Source organism: Balaenoptera acutorostrata, chromosome 1 (assembly GCF_949987535.1).
Source record: "Balaenoptera acutorostrata chromosome 1, mBalAcu1.1, whole genome shotgun sequence".
Lineage (NCBI taxonomy): Eukaryota > Metazoa > Chordata > Mammalia > Artiodactyla > Balaenopteridae > Balaenoptera > Balaenoptera acutorostrata.
In genome coordinates, this window is record NC_080064.1 from 20809811 (window position 1) to 20833917 (window position 24107).

Consider the following 24107-nt stretch of genomic DNA (forward strand, 5'->3'; position numbering starts at 1 on the left):
TCATTCTCCTCTCAGCCCTATCCACCTCTCCTATCATTACTGGTAATGTGTGAACTGGGCTCCGTAGACCTGGTCACCACCCTCTGGGAGTTTATGCGTTTTGCAAAGTAGACGTTCAGTAAATCTGTTTTGGAAACAGGCATCCTTATGGGGTACCTGGGTGAAGGACAAACAAATACGTGGCCCTTAGGCAGCAAGATTTCAGCCCATTATCCCTAGGTGCTTTTTGAAAAGTGCCATGTTCCAAGACCACAGGCCTTATGGTACTGCATATCAGTACTGCGCTTTTCACAGGAAAGTGTCTCCTGAGTGACTTACTAATAATCTCTCGAAATGCTCTCCTCCCCAGCTACACAGCACGCAGGGACTCAGCTAGATTTTCAGAAGCCGGATGTGATCAGGAGGAAACTAGAAGAGGTTCAACAGCTACGCCGTGACATCGAGGACTTAAGGACCACCATGTCAGACAGATACGCCCAGGACATGGGAGAAAACTGTGTCACACAGTGAGGAATGCTGGGGGTGGGACAGGCTGTATTCCCCAAGGGAGAATCTGGTCTGCTGAGAGCCTGGTCCAGCAGGTCCTGCCCTGACAATCTCTTGCCTCTTGTCTGCTGCTATTCCCAGAGAGAAGGGATGGAGGGGAGGTATGAGCCTGCATCTGGGGCCAAGGGCTGATTAGAGAATTTTGTTTGCCCTGCCCCACTCTGGCTTTGCCTTGTTGGATTGCATTTGTCCTGTCATCCTGATTCACCCTTTGAGGGTGAGTTAATAATTAACTTTTGCAGGTAGACTGGTAAGTCCTCACAGACTGTTCCCAGTTGCAGGCTGACGTCAAAGGCAAGCAGGCCGCTTACCTCCTTTCTCCATCCTTTGGGATGGCTCCACATTCATTCCCACTGCATACCTTGGTCGTACTGATGCCCAGAGTTCCTTAGAGGGGCCAGGAAAGGCTGAGTACCAGTAACAATGGCCATTTGAGAATTCTCAGGCCCCATGTGCCAGCCTTCCTGGGACCTGAGCTGGCTCTGGGTTTTCCTAGGCCCAGTCCCACTGCTTCTTCCTCAGGGCTCTTGTTCTCATAGATGCCTCAGGGTGATCTATTCCTTAGCAAAGTACTAACTAGAATTGGGAGCCCAGGGATTATAACCAGGGGCTTCTTCATCTGTGCTACCATGCCCGTTTACAGGAGACCCCACTCTAGTTGCCCCGTGCCCTTGGGACCCTGGTCGTGTGGTTAGCACAGCCCTTTCTCCTTTGTTCTCAGGCTGGCCAGGTAGCCCCCTTCTTGGGCTTTGAGTGCAGACTCACTCCTCTATGGTTCTGGGTTTGGGCAGGATTTTCCCCCAGGATACCGCAGGGCAACTGTCAAGCTGCTCACCCCCTTCCCCCCGGGGCTGGGGCCAGTGCCCAGCCTTCTGATTTGTGCCTCTCTTGTGTTTGGGATTGGGGGTCCTTTCCCTTTCCTGCTCTGGGCTCCTTGAGAGGTCAGAGTACCCAGTACAGGTCAGCTTTAAGGTACAGCTTTCAGTATTTTTCGTTGTTTCTCCGGGGCCTTTGGACCCTCTGCTTTCTGGTTTCTCTTGCCTCCTCGTTGAGGGAGCATCTCGTAGTTGTTTGTATCTGGTTGTTGGGCCAGCCCCAGGCCTCCTCTAGATCTGGAGCCAGGCCAAGCCAGGCCATGTGTGGGGAAGGGGGAGCACTGAGTAGTTCAGGAGTCCAGAGCCAGCCATTGGGAGATTCTTGCTAAGCTTTGGGCTGGCAGGGCAGCATCCTGGAGCTAACTCCTGGCCTGAATGAGACTCCTTCTTAAGTGTTTTTACAAGTTTGTGTTTTATTTATGGAGTGACTTATCCCTTCCATTCAGAGCAGCCCCACCCAGCCATCCCCTCAGCCTCTGGGCTCCTGCCTCCTAAAGGCAGAGCTGCCTGGTTGGTCTCCACCCTGTATTGGCAGCCCAGCCACCATGCTCACGGGTATTTTTCCTCATAACGTTTATAAAGCAGTTATTTATATGAATTCTTGTTATGTCAACTGGTTTGTATTGCCTATTTTGATTACAAAATAAAAATTTAACAGACTCCTTGGTTTCCCATTGCTTTCCATCACCATCAGCTCATACTCCACCCCTCATTTTGGCTTGTTGGAGCTAAAAGCCTGGGTGTTTAGCCAAGTTCTCCAAACAGCAGCAAGGAGGGAACTTTGGCAGGTCCAGCCTCATGTCCGTATTTCTACCACTTCTGCTCCTCTCCTTCTGTGGGGACAGATAAGATCTCTTCCCACAGCACTTTCTGTTGGGTGAAGCTGCCCTGAGTCACAGAGCAAGTTTGTCATTGAGTTTCAGTAATCCTCTGAGGAGGAAGTCTGCTGCCTGTGGGTTGCTGTAAGGAAGTGGCTTCCCCAGAGCAAGGCAGGACTCGTTTGTGCTTGCCTCCAGGAGCTAGGGTTGTCTTCCTGGGCTGTTCTCGGAGCCCTGGACCTGGGAGGACTAATGAGGGGTGTCATGTCCAACCCCAGACAGATGGCTGAGTGTCCAAGGTTGGGCTGGTTGCTTCCTCTGCACCCTGTGCCATCTGCTGCGAGGAGTTGGCGTGGGGCTGGGGCCACCCCAAGACCAGCGGTGGATCTTTAACAAGGGCCCAGACTCTCAGGAGTCCTGACACCAGCCTCTACCTCCACCCAGTCCAGAACTAGAAGCCTCTTTCATACCTTGGCCTCCATCTGGCTCTGTGAGGGTGTGGCCCCGTCTCCTGCCACCACCCTCACTTGTCTAAACCTGCCGATCTGAGCGGAGAGGAACTCTGGGAAAATCTCTAATCGGAGGCCCTCCGTGCTGTGGTGTGCCCTGGGGTTAGCTACGTGTGGGTGGCCCCTGGGGCAGTGTGTGCGTGTTGGGGTCGGGGGGCAGCCCGTGAAGCGAGGCTCCCTAGCGGGGGAACTTTAGGTTTGAAAACAGCCCAAGACTTCAAAGCCCGGAGCGGAGCAGCGCTGTCGTGGCACCGGGGGTGGGTAGTTAGTTGGGTGCAGCAAACCCGCGCGAGGTTGAAGGGGAGGCCTCTGCCAAACCCACGCCCTCCCCGGCCCTTCCTGCAGTCAGCTTGCTCCCCAGCCTCACACTGTCAGCCCCAGCTCGGAGGGCTGAAAAGGGCGGCCCTGCGTGGGACGGGGATCCTCGGCGCGCCCGGTCCCCAAGGGGGGCGGGAGGGGGCCCGGCGCTGCGCAGGGCGGGGTCGCGCAGGCCCCGCCCCGGCCGCGCGCCTGTCCGCGCCGCCCATTGGTCCCGAGAGCGATGACTCGCGGGCTGAGCAGGAAGGAAACCGCTCCCGAGCGCGGCGGCCTCGTCTCCAGGCCGTGCAGCTGCTGCCACCGCCACCCCGTCTGCCTGTCGGCCCGTTGGCCCGTCGGCCCATCCGCAGCATGAGCGGCCTGCGCGTTTACAGCACGTCGGTCACCGGCTCCCGCGAAGTGAGTGCGCGCCCTGGGGTAGAGCGCGGGTGGTGGTCCTGTTGCTCTGGACCCGGCGCCTGGGACCCGCCCCCGGAGCGGGGGTGGCGAGGTGCTGGGCGCGGCCTCCTGAGTTGGGTGGGGGCAGGCTCCGCGGCCCCATCCTGAACACTGAACACCTCCTTCGGGCATCCTGGGTCCTCTGCACCCCCACTACCAGGCTGATTCTTGACCATGTCCTTATCTTGCCCTTTCTCTCCTCCACTGTGTGTGTACCTGGGGCGGAGGTGGCGCCTTCCCCGTCTCCACCTAGGCCTGCCCTGCTTTCTCTTTGCCGAGCTCCTGGCTCTCCCCACCCTTAATTTATCTCACTTATGTTCACTCTGACTCCCCTCCTCATGGTTGGTGGTCCCTCTCTCCTTCCACACCACCACAATCCTGACTCCTCCTCCCAACTCCTAGTGGCCAGAACCCTCCCCTAGGGAGTGGAGCGGGACAGTGGGACAAAAGCTCCTGGCCACAGTCCCTTTTTTTCTGCCCAGGGTTCCCCCATAAACCCTCCAGTCTGCTCACTAACCCCTGCCCGCCCTTTGCCCCCAGATCAAGTCCCAGCAGAGCGAGGTGACCCGCATCCTGGATGGGAAGCGCATCCAGTACCAGCTAGTGGACATCTCCCAAGACAACGCCCTGCGGGATGAGATGCGAGCCTTGGCGGGCAACCCCAAGGCCACCCCACCCCAGATTGTCAACGGGGACCAGTACTGTGGGGTATGGGCCTGGGGGTTGGGGGTGGAGGGAGTGTTGTAGGAGGATACCAGCCAGAGTCAGACCTGAGACAAAGCACCAGCACTCAGGTGACCACCTCTTGTCCCCTCCCCCAGGACTATGAGCTCTTTGTGGAGGCTGTGGAACAAAACACACTGCAGGAGTTCCTGAAACTGGCCTGAGCCAAGTCAGCCCCCTGGACTCCGTCACCACATTCCCCCCAGCCATCACCCATGAAGGACCTTGTGACAACTCCGTTATTCCTAACCTTCCGACCTTGGAGCCCCTCCCCCAAACCCAAGACCTAGCTCCTCCCCTCTCTAACTGTAGCCCTCTCTCCTCTATACAAAGGCAACATTCCTTACCCACTAGTCTCAGAAATTGTCTTAAGCAACAGCCCAAGTGCTGGTTGTCCTCAGCCTGGCCCTGAGGCTGCCACCCTGCCTGGCACTGGCTGATGGGCACCTTTGTTGGTTCCATTAGCCAGGGCTCTGCCAAAGGCCCCGCAATCCCCATCCGGGAGCACTGCAGAAACAATTAAATGTTCCATTCCATTGGCATCGTGTCTGGTGTGGCCTGGACATCCTGGGTCCCTGCTCTGAGCAAGTCTGGTAGATGTGATTGTGCTGAGGCTGTGCTCCCGTGTGGCACCTCTGTGTGTGATTGATTGATAGTGCGTGTGTTTGGATATATACCCAGCACACACATACCTGTGTGGACCAACGGTTTCTAGAGACAGTGTGGGTGGGTCACCCTCCAGTGCACATGCATGTGATGGTGTCCATTGCCTTGGTGTATACTGCACGTTTGCATGCCAGTCAGTAATGTGGTTGTGCCTCGTGGCCACCTGCCTGTGTCCCAACAGCTCGGCTAGGTGTGGGTGTGTTATGGAAGTGGGTGCCCAGATGCAGTTCTGCCAGCGTTGGGACAGTGGCTTTGGTGCATAGTGTTGAAGTGTCCCCACGTGCTTGTGGCTCTGCGCGTGTCTGTGCGCACGGGTCTGTGCGCAGGGATCTGCACGCTGGCACATGAGGTGCTGGGCTGGGGCGGGCCCTCTCTCCCCTGGAGCAGCTTAGCCCTTCTGGGCAGAAAGAGGAACCTAGAGGACAAAGACCCAGCGGCCAGGCCCGCCAGCTGGGGCTCGAGTTACAGAGGGGCGGCTCGGCGCCGCCCCCTCCTCGGCGGAGCTAATGCTGCTGGGCTGCCCTGCCAAGAGAGCCTCGCAGAGCAGCCGGTGTCGGGGTGGGCGCTTTATTCGGGGCCGGGGGCGGGCGGCGGAGCCCGGCGCACCCGAAGCAGCAGCGTGGCGTTGGGCACCAGGCCCGCGGCCTGCAGCGTGAGAGCGTCATTGTGGTAGACTGTGGGCGGGAACGTACTGAAGATCTCGAAGGTGGTGGCCTCCACGGCCCTGGGGACAGGGAAGAACGAATCAGGCCGGGTCGTGGGGCCAGAGCCCCGCTGCGGCCGCCAGCTGAGCCCCGCGCCCACCTGGCCTGTGCAAGCAGGGTGCGCACATCACCGACTGTGTCCTCCGGCCGCATCATCAGCAGGAAGGCCTGCTCACCATTCTCAGACTTGATGCGCAGCGTGGAGAGTGCGGGCGCGGGCAACTCCGGAGACTCCTGGCTCCTGCGGACCCAGAGGCCGTCAATACCCCCTGGTAGCCCAGTCCCAGGGTCCTCACCTCTCCACTCTGCCCTCACCTCTCACGCTCAGCAGTCAAGGCAGGCGTCTCCACCACGATCTCCTGGATCCGGACACGCAATGGGCAGCAGTTCTGGAAGGCATCGATGGAGTGGACAGAGCCCTGGGCCCTGCCAGTCACACCCTCCCCCCAACCCCTACAGGGGACTTCTCCTGACCAGGGATGGATGAGACCAGTGAGCCAAAGGGGGAGGGGGTATTCTGTGTAAACGGGGGCCCAAGGAGAGGAAACAGAACGGAAGCTTTGGGAGGTGGCCCCATCATTCCCTTCCCTCATTCTAGTTGGGGAGACAGAACCCCACACAGTGACCAGGCTGGGTGCCTAACCTAGCATGGGTCAGGGAAGACTTCCCTGGGGAAATGACACCTGAGCTGTGACTGAAGGATGAAGAGGAGTCCTTAGAAATGGAATGGGGGGCAAGGATATTCCAGACAGCATAGGTCAGGGAAGACTTCTGAGAAGAGGTGATATATTTGAGAAAGTATCAGCATTCATGTGGCTGAAGCTGGGAATCAGGTTGGACTGGAAGAAAGAAAAGGTTAGAGGTGGGAAGAGGACCAGAAAGGAATGACAGGCCTTACCTAAGAACCACTGGAGGGTTTCAACAGGGAAGAGCCAAGATCCAATTTGCATTTTTAAAAAAGCACAGAGGCTGCTGGGGGAGGATGGCTGGCAGGGCAGGAGTGGAGGTGGGAGGCCAGTGAGGGGCCACTGCAGTTGTCTGGAAGACACTCTGGAGCCTAGGCTAGGATGGTGGGCAGCGGGAATGGAGAGAAGAGATGGATTCGGGAGCAGTTCTGGGGACAGACAGATCTGACAGGACTTGGCCATGTGTGGTGAAGGCAGAGTTCTGGGAAACGGGTTTGGTATCTTTCACAGGTGGAGACGAGAGAGGAGTAGCAGGATAGTGAGTGAGGAGAGAGGAGGATGAGTCCTGTGAAGGCCAGGAAGGTGTATTTCGGTAGAGGGTGGCCTGAACTTGGGCTCACCCCCAACTTAGACTCCCCTGACTTTCCCACTCTTACAGCCACACTCCTGCGTTGGCCAGCTGCTCTCTGGTCCCAGCTCTGAGAGACCAGGAGACAGTCCTGAGAGCTCACCAGCTCCATCGTTTCCAGGAGACAGGGGAACAGCTCTGAGGAACTCATCTCTCCATCCAGGCCATCCTCAGGGGCCCTCAAGCCTGAGCCTCCAGATAAGCCGCTGCTCTGGTAGGCTGGGCCAGGGTTGATGGTAAAGCCCGCCTCCCCCCACCCCCCCAACCCCGCCAATAAGGCTGGGGGAGCCAGGGCTGGCCTCACCTTCAGGGTGTCCCGGATGGGACCTCGAATGTCAATCACCTCGCCTTGTCGGATCACAAATTTGGGCAGCCTGTTCAGAAACTTCTCGGCGGTCATCGTGGAGCCTGCAGAGAGGGCACTGGGAGCCTTGGCTGGGGCAGAGACTGTGTGTGATGGTGGAGGAGGCTACCTGGAGCTTGTCCTGCACAGTGTCCCCACCACCTGGCTCAGCCTCAGGGCCGAGCTCACCTGGGTGCTCCATCCTGTCCAAGGGCTTTCGAATCCTCTGCCAGCCTACCACTCGGCTCTCGCCTGGGAACGCGTCCAGCCCATTCTCTGGGTAGACTTGATTGCGCAGGTCACTCACCTGGCAAGAAGGAAGGGAAACAGCGGCTGGCACAGCTCTTCAGCCCTGGGCTCCATGCCCACCCCTACTTGCCCAAACAGAGGCCCCAGGCATAGGCCCAAGGGATGGTCTGATGCAAACCCCATTTTACAGATGAGGAAACTGAGGCCCTGGGAAAGAGCAGGAGAGCTGCATGCAGTTCATGCTGCTCCCACCCACCTGAGCCCTGCTCTTCCTGCAAGCTCCCCTCATCACGCCAGCTGGCGCCACAGTACTGACATCCTCCTCACAGAGTTCCTCTCGGGAGCAGACCAGGAGGGGCGGGACGAGGATGTTAGGAGAGGGCAAAGCCCTGCTTGGCATGAACTATCTCAAACACCCCTGGTCGTGACTCACGCTATTTTCCAAGCCATGGTGGCACACACTCCCTCACACGCCCTCACTGTGGAACTAACGCACCACCCTCTGGGACACAGCCTCATGTGCTCCCATCACAGCACCCTCATCTCACTGCAACTGCCCCCATAGCAGGGGGCCGGCTCCATCTCAAGTCCTTTAGTCCCAACGTTTGCCCCCAACGGCACTGCCTTCCACCCCAACCAGGAGGCTCCAGGAGCCTCTGCGGGGAGCCAGGCCACTTTTGCATGGACTCCTCACGTTCCCCAGGCTGTCCAGGTGTCCTGAATGCTGGGGAGGAGGGGCAGTGGTCCCACGCAGCTGAGGGCTCTGCTTTCAGGATGCCAGAAGGGGGCACTGCCTGCCGTTCAGCTACCTGCTTTCCCCACTGCTGATGCAGCAAGTATGGCCACGGCAGCCTCCCTGCTCCCTTCCCAGCCCCGTTTCAGGCTCACCCTCCTTCTGGAGGTCATCAGACTGGGGTCTCTGAGGTGGGGCAGTGCCCCTAGGTGATGCCTGAGGAAGCATTCCCACCCCCTCCAAAATCCCCACACTGGGAGTGAGTGGTTTGAGGAGAGCCCATCACCTTAAAGGGGACCCCGTCAGGGTACAGCCGCTGGAGCTCTGACGGGAAGAAGCCATCCAATATGTCTCGGAGGCAGCGCTGCAGGGGGAGAGGTAGAGTGAGGCTTGGCTGGACCTGTGCGGTGCCCTACACCCTGCTTCCTGTCTAGATGGCAGGCTCTGGGCCCCGGGATCATGGGGCCAATTACTCCCTGGATCAGACTCTGGAAACAGAGTCCCAGGACATGGTTAGGGGGGGCGGTTCTGGAGGTTCTGCATGAGCCTGGGTGCTGGGGGTGAGCTGGGCCCATCATCTCCAACTAATGGTGAGCAGGGGGTGGGCCACCACGGTGGCTTGAGGGTGCACAGGCCTGTCTCCCCTCCCCGTCACTCCTACCTGTGTGGAGGGATCATGGAAGGGCCGGAAGGGCCCATCGAACATCACGATGCCATTCCGGTAGAGCTTCAGTGGGATGGGCTCAAGGACACAGTGTGGCACTCTGCTGGGCACTGGTGTCAGCTGGGTGTCACTGTCTACCGCCAGCTCACTGAGATCCTTCAGGCTAGCCAGCAGCCTGTCAAAGTCCACCTGGGGGGGTACCAGTGAGTCCCCTGGCAAAGAGGAGTGACACCCATGAGCCTCTCTTCACGGCTGCTGTGTGCTCCAGATCCCTGGCTTCCACAGCCCCCTCCCATGCTGGGCAGGGGCCTTAGCATCTCCTTAAGTGACCACCTGGGGAGGAGGAAGGACAGCTAACACTAGATAATAATAATAGCTGTCTTTTAGTGAGCATTTACTTTGTGCTAGGGGTTTAACAGCTATTATCCCATCCTTTCTTCATACCAACCCTATGCTGTAGGGACTATAAACATCCCCACTTTCCATATTAGGAAACTAAGGGTTAGAGGTTAATGGCTGGCCTAGGGGACACACACAGTAAGTGGCAGGAGCAGGAGCAGATCCCAGATCAGATATGCCAGGCACTGGGTTAGCAGCTGAAAGGCACAGTGCAGAGTTCCCAGCTGTCTGGGCTCAAATTCCAGCTCCTCCACTTCTACCTGTGTGACCTTGGTCAAGTCATTTAACGCTCTGCACCACAGCATTCTCTTCTAGAAGGGGATGATGATAGGACCAGGATGGCTGTGAGGGTCCAAGATGACCACGTAAGAATTCCAACAAGCATCTGTCTGTGTTAGTTATTGTTACCAGCTCTACCGTACACAAATGGACCTCAGGCCAACCCAGAGGCCACGCAGCAGGGGTTATTTATCTCCATTTTACACATGAGGAAACAGGCCCACAGAGATGAAAAATGATTTGCCTCAGGCCACTTGGCAAGTTAGAAGAGGGGATTGACCCTGGAGTCTGTTTTTCCACCCATCTGCACCATCAGGAGAGAGAGGTGAGGGTCGGGACACCTGCTGGACAGAACAGACATGGGAGACCTTGGGTTGCACATGTATTTGGCCTCCTCTTCTTTTTTTTTTTAATTAATTAATTTATTTGTTTATTTTTGGCTGTGTTGGGTCTTCGTTTCTGTGCGAGGGCTTTCTCTAGTTGCGGTGAGCGGGGGCCACTCTTCATCACGGTGCGCGGGCCTCTCACTATCGCGGCCTCTCTTGTTGCGGAACACAGGCTCCAGACGCGCAGGCTCAGTAGTTGTGGCTCACGGGCCTAGTTGCTCCGCGGCATGTGGGATCTTCCCAGACCAGGGCTCGAACCCGTGCCCCCTGCATTGGCAGGCAGATTCTCAACCACTGCGCCACCAGGGAAGCCCCTGGCCTCCTCTTCTGAAAAATGTGTTGTCCATAGAGCTGTTCATAAGGTTCACGGGGTGCAGGTGGGGTAATGGAGACAGCCAAGACAGATGCCAGAGCAGAAAGAATACAGGGCAGGTGGGATGCTGGTGGGGGACAGGCCCGCAGCTTGTTCTCAGTCCTGAAGGGATCTGGCCCCGAACTAAGTCATCTACTAGGGTGTAACCCTATAAAACACTGGTGACTTTCTGGGCCTTCTTGGAAGCTGTTTTTCACCAGGACAGCCAGGCTGAGGCAGGATGTGGGTCAGGACTCTGGGGACCCAATTCCTTTCCCCACAGTGGTGCAGTGGCTATACCGGGGAAGTACAGATGTGGGCGGCCCTGTTTCCTGTTGCCTTTGTGGCTGCTGAAACGGTAGGCCCCAGCTGGCCTTCCCTTCTCACCTACATCTCCTACTGCTGCAGGGGCTGCACCTGCGCCCCCCTCTTCCTGGGGTCCCCTGGAGTCCCTGAGAGTCCCAAGAAAAACTCACAGACCATCCTGGATATCCCTGGTATGAGCCAGAACAATCTCAAGACACTATTTTCCTTTAACAACTAACTAACTACTTTCAGAACACCTAGGTAAACCTAAAAATAACAATAGAAAAGCTCATCACTTTCAACACCTGCCCCCATCCCTATATTCTTACAGATGGGAAAGTGAGGCCTAGAAAGTCACATGACTTGGCCAAGGCAGGCCACAAAGCACAGCCAATAGGACGACTCAGATGCGAGCGCGGACTGCTAATCCAGCTGCCTCCTGGGGCCTGGGCTTTTTCAGGGAGCTGACTCGTCGACAGGGGAAGGGGCAGGTGGAAACCCAGGGGAGGATGCCAAGAAGCAATGAAAGAGAAAAGAAAAGTTGGCCGAGAAAATCAGCCCCGAAGGCTCTCAGCCAGGGCTCGGGGGTGGAGAAGTGAAAGCAGGGTGGGCCTGGCAGGTATCAGATGCAGCAGAATGGAGGTGAGATAAGGCGCCGGGGAGAAGGAACTGCAGTAAGGAAGGAAGAGCCTTATTCTCACAGCCGGGAGTGCTCAACAGAAGCCTGGCCCGTGCAGCCACGTCACATGGGATGAGGCAGGTCAGAGGTCAAGTGAGGCATTTCCTCTCTGAGCCGCAGCTTTCTTTTCCAGGGAATGGGTAGATAATAGAAATTTTCATCCTGCCCGCAAGATCCAGGGGTGAACTGACTGTGATGATGACTCAGCATTTACTATGTGTCAGGCACCAAGAGGCAGGTCTTCCTTCTCCCATTTTACAGATGAGGAAATTGGGCCTTGTAAGGTGACATGCCCCAGGTCACGCAGCTTGCAGGGCCCAGGTGACTCTAAGCCTCTGTCCTCAGTGACCACACAGGCTGCCTCTCAGTGTCGATTCTTCAGATACTGCTCACTGGGGTTCCTTTCCAAGGAGGGGTACGGTGCAGGGAGATCATCTCTGAGGCCTCATCCAACTTCTGAGAGCCCATGATTTTATTTAAAAGGGGAGTGAAGAGGCATGGAGATCAAGTCCAAGCTCCTTGGCCCAACTCCCAAGACCCTCAGAGCCCTGGCTCCCCAGCCTGCCCTCAACAAGCTCCCCCGCTCACACTCTGAAGCCCTACAGCCCGGGCTACCACTTCCAAGCTGTGTGACCCCGGGCACATGGGCCAACATCTCTGGGCCTCAGCTTCCTCTTCTATAAAATGAAGACAATAACAGCCCCACTTTCCAGGGTTGCTGTGAGGCTCACAGGAAGTGCCTGGCAGACAGAGCTGTTGTCACTAACACCCCACCCTCTTGATCATCACAGGGCTCAGGCGCTCTCTCACTACCTCCTTGGAGAAGCCTTGCCCGGAGCCCCTGCCCCTGAGCCTGGGCCTCTGTTCCTCCTGGGTTTCTGGAGCCCTTGGGGCCACTCCTGACCCTGATCACAGGCTGGTGTCATTTTGTTTGCTTATTTGTCTCTCCAGCTACACCGGTCACTCCTTGAACACAGGCAAGAGCATCCAGCCCTGGGCCTGACACAGAGTGGGTGCTCAAGAAGCACTGGATCCGTCCCTCCACCCCACCACCCCGCCATCCAGCAAGTATGTCCGCAGTGCCCGTGCTCTGCCAGGCCCTGAGCAGCATGGCCACGCCCATGCCCAGAGTCCTGCCCTCCTCAGGCTCATACTTGAATGAAGTAGACAGGGTGACAGAAAGTGACAGTGGCATGTGTTAAGTGCCACCGTGGGGCTGCAGGGCCCAGAGGAGGGCCAGACCCTGCCCCTAGCACAGGTGAGTGGTGAGCCTGCCCTGGGCTGGCCCCTCGCACCCTCACTGGGAGGACAACCTGCTGCCGTGAAATCCCGGCAGCACCCGACGCGCCCCAGCAGGCCCGTCCCAGCACCGCAGGCGAAGGCTGTTGAAAGGAAACAGAGCCACTATTTCCACACACCTGCACGCCAGGCCCTGCTCTGGGGACTTCACCTACATTCACTCTGCTCTTCCGAGGAGCCGGCGGAGAGAAAACGGGCTCCGAGAGTCTGGTCACCGCCAGGGCCACAGCCAGCCTGCGACTCGGCAGGAGCTGACTTCTCTGGCCCTTGCTTTGATCATCACGCTGCTTGTCCCCACCTCCTCCTGTACAGAGGATCGTCCCAGCGGGCTCTGACCATCCAGGCCAAGGGCACCCAGGCAATGCCTGCCAATCACCTGCATGCGCATGTGCCCTGGCCTTCGGGTCGAGCCCTGTGCTGGCACTCTGGAGCACAGCAGGGGCGGAGCAGTAAATGGACACGGTCATCATTCACCGACCGCATGTCAGCCTGAGAGAACACTCCACATACTCCACACTGTGGTGTTCAGTGCTCTCAATTCAGGGCCTAGGGGTCAATCGTACCGTCTCCTCACTTCACAGATGAGGATGTGGACTCAGAGGTGAGGCAGGTTCCCCACACAGGGTACGATCTGACCCAGGCCCCCCCTTCAGCCAGAGCCTTTAAGGCTTTCACTGCAACGCAGAGCCCCTAACCACGCGCCCGGGGCAGCTGCAGGGCGGCACAGCGCCTGGCGCCGAGCAGGCACTCCACGCACATGTGCTAGAGCAGGTGGGGTCTGAGCTGAGCTTCACAGGAGGGGAGAAAAGGGGGCAGGGCACTTGGAGGACACAGCACAGGCCCGAGCTGGTGGGAGGGCAGGTGGGAGGAGCCCAGCCTGCCTGGGGTCTAGGCCAGGCCAGTTCCAGGGGCTCAAGGGCAGCCCAGGGACAGCCCATGGAGGAGTCAGGCTGGCTTCCTGAGCAGGGGAGGGAAGAGGCTCCCACACAGATGCCGGAGCCTGGGCTTGGGGAAAAGGGTTGGGGAGGTGGGTGCTGGGACGGGGAGGGGGAGATGTAGAGAGAGGGCAGGGACTTGATGAGGGGTGGGGGGAGTGAGGAGCTCAGAGGCGAAGGGGGGAGGAGGGGGGAGAGCTCAGAGTTGGCTGGAGCTCTCAGCCCTGAGGCTCAACACCTGACCCGAAGGTGGTAGGACCAGAGCCTGAACTGTCCCTTTCATGTCTCCGCATACCCTGAAGCACCTGGCACGGCATCCTGTTTGCTACTCAACATACTGGTGGGAAGGGGTGAATGATCTTGCCTGAGGCCAAGCCCTTGCGAGGCTTCCTCTCCCCTGAGCCCCTTCATGGGCCCAACTGACCCTCCTCCCTAAGGCAAGAGTCCCAGGCCCTAGAATGTTTGAATCAGCCCCAGTCTGCCTAATACAGATGCCCCAGCTCACCAGTCCACTGGCCTGCTGCCCCAGGGCCTGTGGGGAGTGGTACCCAACAGAGGGAGAGCCAGAGAAACAAGCCAGAGCATCAGGGTCAGCCAGAGGCTGGCTTCATGGACCCAAGGGCCCTTGGGGCAGGAGCAAGTTGGCACCTGGGGACAAGGCCATAGGGAGAGGAAGGGGAAAAGCCAGGAAAGGGGGGGGGGGCAGTCCCAGGAGGAAAAACTGCTAGAAATGAAAAACATGTTGTTCATCTGTCAGAAGAGCTAAACTGAGGCCCCTCCATGTTGAAGAATCAAAAGGCAAAAGAAGAAAAAAGACACAAATCAGGAGCTTGTGGCCAGGCTTTAGAACAAGTGGCTTTAGAACAGCCGTACTCTGAGCAAAAACAAACAACACAGAGCAGTTGGGGGCTGCTCTCTTTTTGGGAGGAGAGGGTAGAATCCACAGAACCAGGTCCAGAAACCAGCTGTCTGGTCTCACCCCTTCCCCAAAGGAGCAGGGAGGCCCGCACCGGCCAGAAGGAAGTCTGCCCTCCAACTAGTCAGCAAGGCCACATGAGGCCTGAGCCCAGCTCACCACACAGGGGCGGTGTGCATGTGCGCGTGCGTGCGTGCGTGTGTGTGTGTCCGCAGTGCTGGCAGGCCTCTGGCCCTAGACCCCAGGAAGGGACATTCTTACAGCTTCTGGCAGATGCCTGCCAGGGTCTCACCTCTCACCCAGGGAGAACTTCCCATAGCACTCAGCCCAGGGTGCAGCTCTTGGCATGGCCCGGGGGCCACACAGCTCCCCAGCTTTGCCGTGTCCCAAATGGACTGGGCATCTTCCCCGACAGCCGTGCTTCCCAGGGTCATCCCAGGTTCCTCCCACCCCCTCCCTAATGTTCGAGCAATCGCCAAGGCCATGGATTCCCCTCCTGAATCTCTCTGCTCTGCCCCTTCTCACCAGCCCCACCAGTATCACCCTTATGCTGGGCATCATCTCATCTTCGGCCTGGATGACTGTAATCGTCTCCCAGGGGGCTCCCAGCCTTAAGTCTTGCCCCCTTCACTCAACAGTCTTCAGACTGCTTAAGTGCCTCAGTTTCCCCATCTGTAAAATGGAATAACCCCTGGCCCGTGACAAGGCTATTTGTGAAAATGCTTGAAAAGTGGCAAATATGGTGCAAATGGGAAGTGATGCTTTTGAAACAAGGGTGAGGGGGTTTTCCCCTGAGATTTAGGGGGATCTAGCCAAAGTGCAGCAGGTGGGACTCTCATGTTTTCAGTCTGGGTTTTTACCCAGCGGGAAACTTATGAAATTAAGAAAGTACAGTTGTCTTCCAAACAGTCCCCCGGGAGCCAAGCTCATGTTCCCGTGAGACTGCCACTGCCTTCTGACCGTGGAAAACAATGAGAGCTCCCACTTGTGGGGCTGATGACATGTGAGGTCAGTGCTAGGTCCTGCATCCAACCCACTGACTCCTAGTAACTCCATGGGAAAGAATACACCCCCATCTACTGATGAGGAACTGGAGGCTCAGAGAATGGAACTCGAGTACCCAAGTCACACCTGGGCTAGGCGGTGGAGATGAGGACCCAGGTGTGACCAACAGAGCCTGGAGAACTACCTTCCAGGCAACGACCTCCATTCTTTGAAGAGAATGGACCCAGCTTTCAGAAGTGGCCAGTTCTGGGACTTCCCTGGTGGCGCAGTGGTTAAGAATCTGCCTGCCGGGGCTTCCCTGGCGGCGTAGCGGTAGAGAATCTGCCTGCTAATGCAGGGGACATGGGTTCGAGCCCTGGTCTGGGAAGATCCCACATGCCGCAGAGCAACTAGGCCCGTGAGCCACAACTACTGAGCCTGCGCGTCTGGAGCCTGTGCTCCGCAACAGGAGAGGCCACGATAGTGAGAGGCCCGCGCACCGTGATGAAGAGTGGCCCCCGCTTGCCACAACTAGAGAAAGCCCTAGCACAGAAACGAAGGCCCAACATAGCAATCAATCAATCAATCAATCAATCAATCTTTAAAAAAAAAAAAAAAAGACTCTGCCTGCCAATGCAGAGAACACGGGTTCGATCCCTGGTCTGGGAAGATTCCACGTGCCGCGGAGCAACTAAGCCCATGGGCCACAACTACTGAGCCTGAGCTCTTGAATCTGCGAGCCACAACTACTGAGCCCGCGAGCCACAACTACTGAAGCCCTCCTGCCACAGAGCCCGTGCTCCACAACAAGAGAAGCCACGACAATCAGAAGCCCATGCACAGCATCGAAGAGTAGTCCCCGCTCGCCGCAACACAAGTAGAGAAAGCCCACGCGCAGCAACGAAGACCCAATGCAGCCAAAAAAAAAAAAATATATATATATATATATAAAGGAAGTAGCCAGTTCTATGGCCCCAAATCTCTGGAGTGCATCCCCTGGGATATTAGCAGTTGAGTTAAAAATAAAATGTGGTGGAGGCCCAGAGATGCAGGTAGATTTCAATAGTTTGCTACAAATGAACCTGGAAAGGGAGTCCACAGAGGGGCCTGAGCCCTTGGACTGAGGGGCAGCTTCCAAAGCAGGGGGATTGCTTCTAAAGGCCACAGCTTTTGAATGGGTGACATTTTGTAAACTATGGTGCCTGAGACAAATGAGGTCTTGTTACGTTTTGTATCCCTGGGTCCCTGGAGCCTTAGAAAGATAAGCAAGCAGAGTCTAGGGTTAGGTGGTCAGGGATGGAGGCTGAAGCCTTTCCGTCCTGCCCCTGTGTCAGTGGCAAGGTGTGGGAGGCCTTGGGGCACCTTGTGCTGGGAGGAGGGGCATGAATGAGCTGGCCTCTGGACAGCTGTGGGCCATCGGGAGCTGTAGGGGAATTCCCTTTGCAGGAGGGGCCGGGCTGGACCCCGACTCTACCTGGCTTCCAGAACTTCTTGGCTGTCATCCAGTCCCTCTCGCCATCCTCCAAGTCCTCCTCATCCATGGGCTCGCCCACCCACTGCAGGCCGTAGTCACCGAGGAACCGCTGTGGGGAGAGAAGAGGGAGATGTTGGGGCGCTGTCAGCTCAGCCCCTTCCAGGAGAAAAGGTGGCAGCAGCCCAGCCCCCAGCCTCAGGCCTCAGCTCCCAGCCGACTGGATAGAGGCAATGGGCCCAGGGGTCTTGGCCACTTCCTGGCTGTGGCCTTGGGAAGCCACCTCACCTCCCAGAGCCTCAGGCTTCTCCTTGTAAAATGCAGCTTGTGAGCACTCACTAAGGTAATTCACGTCATGTCCTTAGCACAGGGCCTGGCACAAGTAGGAACTCACTTAAGTCAGCCATTATGGCGGCAGGGAGCCACGTGGGTCTGGCCCAAGTGGGAGGAGAGGAAGGGACACCTGCTCTGCAGGTCTGAGAGGACATGTCCACCCACATGTCCCGCATGTGGCCTCTCTAGGGCTGGCCTCCCAGCGCCTTTGCCACAGGAAAACTTCTGAGTTGTCTGTGCTTCCTGTTGCTGCTTCCTCATCTCCACTCCTTCCCTCAACCCACTCCAGCCCGGCCTCCATCTCCACAGCTCACTGCAACTGCTTACGAGCAGCCATCAGCAACCTGCCCGCTGCCTAACCCAGCGGGCACACTTCTGCCTTCATCTCTTGCAACATATGTTCTTCCTTTTCAGTTTCAAATTTCTAGCCACCTACACTTAGATGTCCAACAGGCATCTCAAAATGAACTTGGCCCAAACAGTCATGCCTCCCTGCTCCCACCTCCCAAGGCAGGGAGTGGCCCATGTCCCAGCTAGTCTCTAATGTGTTACCCTTTTAAATATTTCACCATACTCCGTACTTGTGTCTCTTCCTGTGTACTTGTTTATGTGTCTGTCCCCTCTAGACTGTCAGTGCCACGAGGGCAGGGACCCTGTCTGCATCCCAGTGTCCGGCAGGGTGCCGGGCGCACAGGAGATATTTTGTCTGAGTTTGCTAAATTAATGAAGCAATAAATGCGTGAACAACGTGAATGTGGGAGCCCCAGTGCCCTCTGCCCTGAGGGGGCAGCCCTCACTCCTGTGGCAGCTGCTCAGAGAAGCCCCACGGGCTGCCGGCAGTCCTGGCAGGCCGCTCAGGGAGCAGCTGTTTACCCACAGCCCTGGGTATGAACAGGCCTGGGTGGGAAGGGCCCTCAGCTGCAGCTGCTGCTTGGGGGTTTGCGTCTGTGGTCTTAAATTAGGTTGGGGCTTTGGAAACCAACTCTGTGTGGAGAGGGAGAGGTTAGACCCCAGGAGGAGCTTCTGGTGGGGCCGGTGAGGCATTGGGGTCCCTGAGGATGTATGCATGTCTAGGACCCTCCCTTGAGCTTGGGGTCCCTCCAGTTCAAGCCTTGCTGTGTGAACGAGGGCAAGAAAGGTGACACTGGGTGAGTGAGATGCCATGTCCAGAGGCAGGGAATGGCCATGACCAATGCAGTAAACACGCATGACCAGGCCCCTGCCAGGTCCTGGGCGCGCAGCAACGAACAGGAGAAAAGTGGTCCCTCCCTCATTCCCTCGTGGAGTCCACGGTCCCCAGAGGAAGAGAGATGTGGTATAAGAAAGCCCAGGATGGAGAACCTGCCCTGGTCAGAGGTGAAGGGGGTCCCCTGGGAAAGGGCTCCCACCTTGACTTGAGACTGAGGATCAGTGAAAACTCGCCAGGGGAAGGTAGAAAAAGCAATTTCAGGTGGAAGGAACAACACGGACCAAGGTCCTGAGGTGGGAAAGAGCTTTTTGTGGTCAAAGAAGCAGAGGCAGGTCCCCGTAGCTGGAGGGGAGAGTAGTTGAAGACGACACTGAGGAAGGGGGAGGGGCTAGCCCAAGCCTGAAACGGGGTGAGGGGTGCCCCGGGCCCCTGTGTGGGATGTGCGGTGAGGGGACCCCAGAGAGGTGGGCTCTGACCCAGTCCCTGGGGGCAGACAGCCTGGGGCCGGCACCTCCCTCACCTCCATCTCCCCGACCTGCCGCTGCAGTTGCGCGCACATGGTCTCCAGCTCCTCCTGCCGCTGCAGGGTCACCGTGCCTTCAGGAAAAGACGGGGAGGGGTTCCAGTGCCCCCGGCACGGAGGCTGCCAGGCCACTTCCGGCCATGACAAGAGCTTTGGCCTGAGGGTCATCTGGAGAAGCTGCTCCACGAGAACTCGAGGGATCCCCGGAGAAGCACCTCTTGGCCTCTCGCCCTGACCTTGAGAGGGGACGCCCTGACTCTCGGGAGGCCGCCACCCCACCCGAGCGAGGCTCCTGAGGGGGCTGCCTTTCCTCCAGGCTTTGGATGGCAGGCCCTGTGCTCAGGGCTGGGCTAGGGCTGCGCTCGGGGGACTCAGTCCCACACAGAAGGGCACCGCCCTGGGTGTCACAGCTCCCCTCTGGGCTCCACTGCCCAGACCCCACCACAGGACTCAGCTTGATGCTCTTGCAGCCCTGATACCCAGAGGTCGCCGGCCCAAGGGGTACAAAGGGGGGCTGACCAGCCCACAGAGAGGGCCTCTTACCCTGGTGCTCTTGGAGGGTCTCCACCAGCTCCTCCAAGGCCCGTATCTTCCGATCCTGCAGCAACGAGGCAGGAGGGGAGCAGACCTGGTGGTTCCCAGAGCCCAAGGGAGCCCCTTCCAGATGGGAAGACCCGGCTTAAAGCCCCTGCCCCGCTCTGGTGCTGCTCCGGTGCTCAGATGGCCCTTGTGGTCCCACTGAGGTGGGGGCAGGGGGTGGGCACCCCCAAGTGCCCAGCACTCAGCAGCCACTGCTGCCACCCAATCTGAGGTCTACAGGCCTTGCTCAGATGTGGAGAAGACCCCTAGCCTCTCTGCTTAGGTCACAGGGACCCAGGTCAGTCCCAGGCCAGACCTGGCCCTCGAGTTGGGCGGTTTGGTCAGGGAGATGGTTCTAGAACCCATCCACCATGGCCTATTGCAATAGTAGCCTCACTGGCCTCCCCAGCCCAGGCCCTTCCATCCCTCAGACCAGACCCTGGCCCTCTCCCCACTGGGGCCCCACCTTGGAAAGCATCTCATCCGCCTGGGCCTTCACCTGCCGCTCCAGGTCCCGCACTTTCCTCGCCATGGCGGCCATCAACTCCGAGTCGTGGTACACAGGGACTGCCAACCAGACAAAGTCCTAGAGCCCGGGCCTTGAGCTGAGGCTGAGGTATGGGGGTCCAGGGGAGGGGGACAGGGAGCGGGCTCCCCAGCAGCGGCAATGAGGGTGGTAACAACAGCTGCCACCGAGATAATGGGGACAGTTCTGCACACTTTTCATATGTCAGCTTTTCTGAGGAAATGAACTGTTTTGGGAAACTGAGGCACAGAGATTCTGTAATGCACTGAAGATGTATATACGAGGGAGTGGTACAACATACGGGTTACATCACCTTGAAACACTGTCAAAAAGTTCACCCTTGAAGCAACTATACTCCAATAAATATTAAAAAAAAAAAAAAGTTCACTCTCAGTTGATTCACACCTCTAATCTCACCCCTAATTCACAGGAAATACGGTGGATAGAGGAGCAAGTTAAACACCACCGGACAAATCACTACAGGGGACATCCTGCGGGACAAGTAGCCTGGACTCTTCAAAAAGTGTCATTTTTTAAAATAGGCAGGGATTCTGCTCTAAACAAGGATAACAATCAAATGCAGTGCATGACCCTCAATTAGAACCTAAATCTGGGGGGGCGGGGAAAGCTATGAGAGATATTTTGGAACACTGGGATGTTAGAGAGAGTTACTGAATTGTTCATATTCTTAGGTGTGATCACGGCATCATGGTTACATACTTCCTTACTCCTAGAAGATGCAAAGGGAAGTATTTAGAGCTGAAATGTCATGATATCTGCAGCTGATTTCTAAATGGCTCATCCAAAAAATACACTTGTGTTCATAACATATGTGTATATGGATAGAAAGCAAATATGGCAAGATGTCACTAACTGTTGAATCTAGGCTGAGGACGTATGGGTGTTTGCTGTACCATTATTTCAACTTTTCTGTTTGCTGACAAATTTTCAAGTTAAAACATTTGTGAAAGAAAGCAAGAGAGAGACATGGGAAGAAACAGGCCCCCTTCTTCCCCTGGATGTTGTCTCTCTCTGTGTGAAGCCGGAAATGTAGCTGTAACCACGCGACCATGTGGAGCTGACAGGCCCAAGGATGGTTCAGTGGAAAGGTGGAGAAACCTGAGCTTCTGACAAGGTCTTTGAGCTGTCTCCCTAGGACTTCTTGGTATGTGGGATAATAAAGCCCCCTGATGTTCCTTGGTTGAATCAGGGTTTTCGTTGACTTTAGTCAAAAGCTTCTTAACTGATATATAGACATTTGGGAACTGTCAGCACACAGACGACAGCACGTGTCTGAGGCGGAGCGGAGAGAGAGAGGAGATCCCAGGAAGGAGGAACGTCACATGGAAAAGCTGGAGCTGGCAGGGAGCCGAGAGGGAAGAGCCTAGGGGGCAGGAGGACAGCAGGGAGGCTGTGTTATGGAGGCCAAGAGCCCGGGGTGTTCTGAGAAGAGGGAGCAGGGAACCGTGTGGAATGTTTCCCAGCAGAGAAGTGAGACAGGACAAGCAAGTCCTTGACTGTGAGCTTGGCAGGGGCAGCCCCTGGCTGAGAGTGGGCTGAGGGGTGGTGGCGGGGGAGAGGCAGAGAGACCTGGGGAACAGCCAGTTGCCGTGGTTGCTGTTGAAAGCGTCCCCCCTGGGGTGATGGAGACCCTGGCTTTGTGACCGAATGGCTGTGGGGCCGGGCTCTTCCGGTCTCCTTTTCCACCTCAACCCCCTCCCGATCTGTACAGCGGAGGGGGCATTCGGTGGAGGATCACCTCCTCCCATTCCCACTTCACACAGGAGGAAACGGAGACAGAGAGACAGGAAGCTGCTCACCCAAGATATCACAGCTAGTGGGAAACTCTAACCTCATCCCCAGCACCCCCAGACTCCCAGCTCAGACCCTGCCCCTGCCCAGTGCTCCCCACAGCTCACCCTGCCGGCCCACACATCTCCCGTGCCCAGGACTGCTCAGTCCTACCTCCTCTGGGAAGCCGCCCCAATGAGCCCCAGCCTACTTTGGGCACCTCCACTATTGCAGTGTTGCCACAGCCCTTTGCAGATGGTGTGGGTCAGGCTAGGGGGACTGTCTAGGGGACTTGGGCCTTGTCCAGAGCCCTGCGGAAGCAAGAAGCAGATACCCGGAGGCTGAACTTCACCCCCAGGCCCTTCATTCCTCTTGGACCCTGAATCCTAGAGCCACTGACATCACTCTTGATGGGGATTCCAGCCAGGTGTACTCCAGAGGTGCCAGCTACAGCCCGCCCTGGGGCTTTGCCAGACCTCCTGAGCTAACGGCCGGACCTGTGTGTGGCTTTACGCCAAGCCAGGCTCTGAACAGGTCTGGGGTGCAGGCCCAGGGCCACAGTCAGCCAGGAGTAGAAGCAGCTGCCTCTGACCCAGCAGGTGGGAGAAGGTGCCATGCCTCTCAGGGCCTCCCTTTCCCCGGGGCTGCTCCTGCTGCCAGGGACACAGACCCCTTCGGGCCTCTGCGCTCACCTTGTCTACTCACAGGGGCACCTATGCCACCATAGCAGGAAGGAACAGAGATCCTTTCTTCTGAGCCGTGCGCGTCCTTCAGCACGTCCACCTCATCTTCTGCAGACAGGGATGCCCAGGTCACCGCTCTGGGGCTGAAGCCCAGGCGAAACGGGGGCCCTGGGCCCTGGTCAAGATGAAGCAGCCTGTTCTCTGTCCCCCCAGCATATGAGGATAGAAAACTTGGGAGGCTGGAGAGCAAGGATCCAACCAGAACAGGCCTCTTCTTGGAGTTCTCCCAACCTGGCTCCCTGGGGGGACCTGGGTGGCCAATGCCAGCACCACGCTGGGGGCTAAAGGGGGGCTGGGATGCAAAGGTCTGAGCCTGCAGGAGGCAGGGCAGCAACATGAGGACTGGGCTTCAGGGAGAAAAGGCTGTAACGGGCTACAGGTGGCTGTCGGAGAAGGAGGGCTGGGGTCTGCCCCCTCACGGCCAACCCCACAGTGAGTGGAGGGGTTCAAATGTTAGTGATGATATCTCCACTAAGGGTGTGGGGTGTCCAAATCCGAGAGCTGCAGATAGCCCCGCAGTTGGCCAGCCACTCTGGCTGATGGGAGTTCATCATGCTCTTTCTCTCCATCCGCCCAACTGCAAGGACATGAGGAGGACACGAGGGCAGAGCCCACACTTACCACTTCCGTAAATTTTTATCCCTCGCCTCCTGGGAATGGGGCAGGAAGGAGAAGGAAGACAAGTTAGAACCCCCTGGATTGCCATCGGGGGAGGCTCTGGCACCAGGTCCCCCATCAATCCTAAAGAAGGTGTCTCCTGAGGACATCCACCCCCAAATCCCATCCCGGCCCAGGGGTGAGCCAAGGGGCAGGCTTCAGGGTGTCCGACTCCTCCCAACAAAGAAGGATGGGGAAGAGCTGAAGGGCAGAGCCTTGGAGAGAAGATTACAAGAGTCCCCAAGCCCAGGAGCCCAGCCCCAGCTCTGCTCTGAAATGGCTGCAGGACTCCAGGCCTGTCACTTAACCTCTCTGGACTTCCTTGGCCATGATGCAAATGACTCAAAGTGGGGTTCAGAAGAGCAAGGAGAGAGGTAAAAAATGCTTTGAAAAGATGAAACTGATAGATGGACAAACAGGATTCTCTTCACTGAGAGCCCAGCATGTGGCCGGGCCTGGAACAGGTGGGCCATCAGTGTTTGAAGACTAATTCATGAGCAATGAATAAACAGATGGCTGCTGAGCCACCTCACTAAATGGCACAGCCCAGTGTGTGCTTAGGCACATGGAGAGCCTCCCAGAAGAAGGTTCGAGAAAGATAAGGTGGTCGGAGAGAGATACATAACTTCTTATCGTTTTCCCCAGGACACTAGGAGTCAGTCTCCTAGTCCATGGGAGGGGCCGGGAGCAGGCAGGGGCATGGACACAAAGATCCCACGAGGCCGGCTCCTTACCCCGGACTCACAGGCTCCGAATGCAGAGGCACTCGCCGGGTCTTGCCAAGGGAGGCCAAAGGTGAGCTCATAATTCTACTCCTAGTCTCTAGCTGTCAGGAACTCCCTGAGAAGAAAGAAGTCAGC

General features: G+C 57.3%; 3 protein-coding genes across 5 annotated transcripts in view; 2 read left to right on the forward strand and 1 right to left on the reverse strand.

Moving 5' to 3' along the window:
• CEP85 (centrosomal protein 85) overlaps positions 1-2081 on the forward strand; it is a 34434-nt gene extending 32353 nt beyond the window's left edge. For all 3 annotated transcript variants that reach the window (XM_007178663.3, XM_007178664.3, XM_007178665.2), the window contains one exon: positions 350-2081. In XM_007178663.3, the coding sequence (XP_007178725.2) occupies positions 350-510 (161 nt within the window). In that variant the 3' untranslated portion in view covers positions 511-2081. The remainder of the gene's footprint in view (positions 1-349) is intronic.
• A 1200-nt stretch (positions 2082-3281) lies between these two features.
• SH3BGRL3 (SH3 domain binding glutamate rich protein like 3) lies at positions 3282-4767 on the forward strand. Its single transcript, XM_007178662.3, has 3 exons — positions 3282-3465; positions 4045-4212; positions 4326-4767. Exons 1-3 carry the CDS (start codon positions 3418-3420, stop codon positions 4389-4391), a joined length of 282 nt encoding a protein of 93 aa, XP_007178724.1. The 5' UTR covers positions 3282-3417; the 3' UTR covers positions 4392-4767.
• A 693-nt stretch (positions 4768-5460) lies between these two features.
• UBXN11 (UBX domain protein 11) lies at positions 5461-24088 on the reverse strand. Its single transcript, XM_057554888.1, has 14 exons — positions 23982-24088; positions 23212-23240; positions 22540-22638; positions 19997-20097; positions 19495-19549; positions 18949-19025; positions 16910-17018; positions 8898-9112; positions 8523-8600; positions 7444-7561; positions 7216-7319; positions 5913-5986; positions 5698-5838; positions 5461-5617 (listed from the first exon to the last, which is right to left on the reverse strand). The coding sequence occupies exons 1-14, from the start codon at positions 24050-24052 to the stop codon at positions 5461-5463; spliced, it is 1428 nt and encodes a 475-aa protein (XP_057410871.1). The 5' UTR covers positions 24053-24088.
• Between the last annotated feature and the right edge of the window lie 19 nt (positions 24089-24107).

What these genes read in the sequence shown, in the direction of transcription:
- SH3BGRL3 (XM_007178662.3), top strand. Translation starts at nt 3,418, where the DNA reads ATGAGCGGCCTGCGCGTTTACAGCACGTCGGTCACCGGCTCCCGCGAA. An exon ending in CGGTCACCGGCTCCCGCGAA is followed by an intron (nt 3,466 to 4,044) that starts GTGAGTGCGCGC and finishes CTTTGCCCCCAG; the next exon opens with ATCAAGTCCCAGCAGAGCGA. An exon ending in ACGGGGACCAGTACTGTGGG is followed by an intron (nt 4,213 to 4,325) that starts GTATGGGCCTGG and finishes CCCCTCCCCCAG; the next exon opens with GACTATGAGCTCTTTGTGGA.
- UBXN11 (XM_057554888.1), bottom strand. Translation starts at nt 24,052, where the DNA reads ATGAGCTCACCTTTGGCCTCCCTTGGCAAGACCCGGCGAGTGCCTCTG. An exon ending in GATAAAAATTTACGGAAGTG is followed by an intron (nt 22,639 to 23,211) that starts GTAAGTGTGGGC and finishes CCCTGTCTGCAG; the next exon opens with AAGATGAGGTGGACGTGCTG. An exon ending in TTGACTGCTGAGCGTGAGAG is followed by an intron (nt 5,839 to 5,912) that starts GTGAGGGCAGAG and finishes CTGGGTCCGCAG; the next exon opens with GAGCCAGGAGTCTCCGGAGT.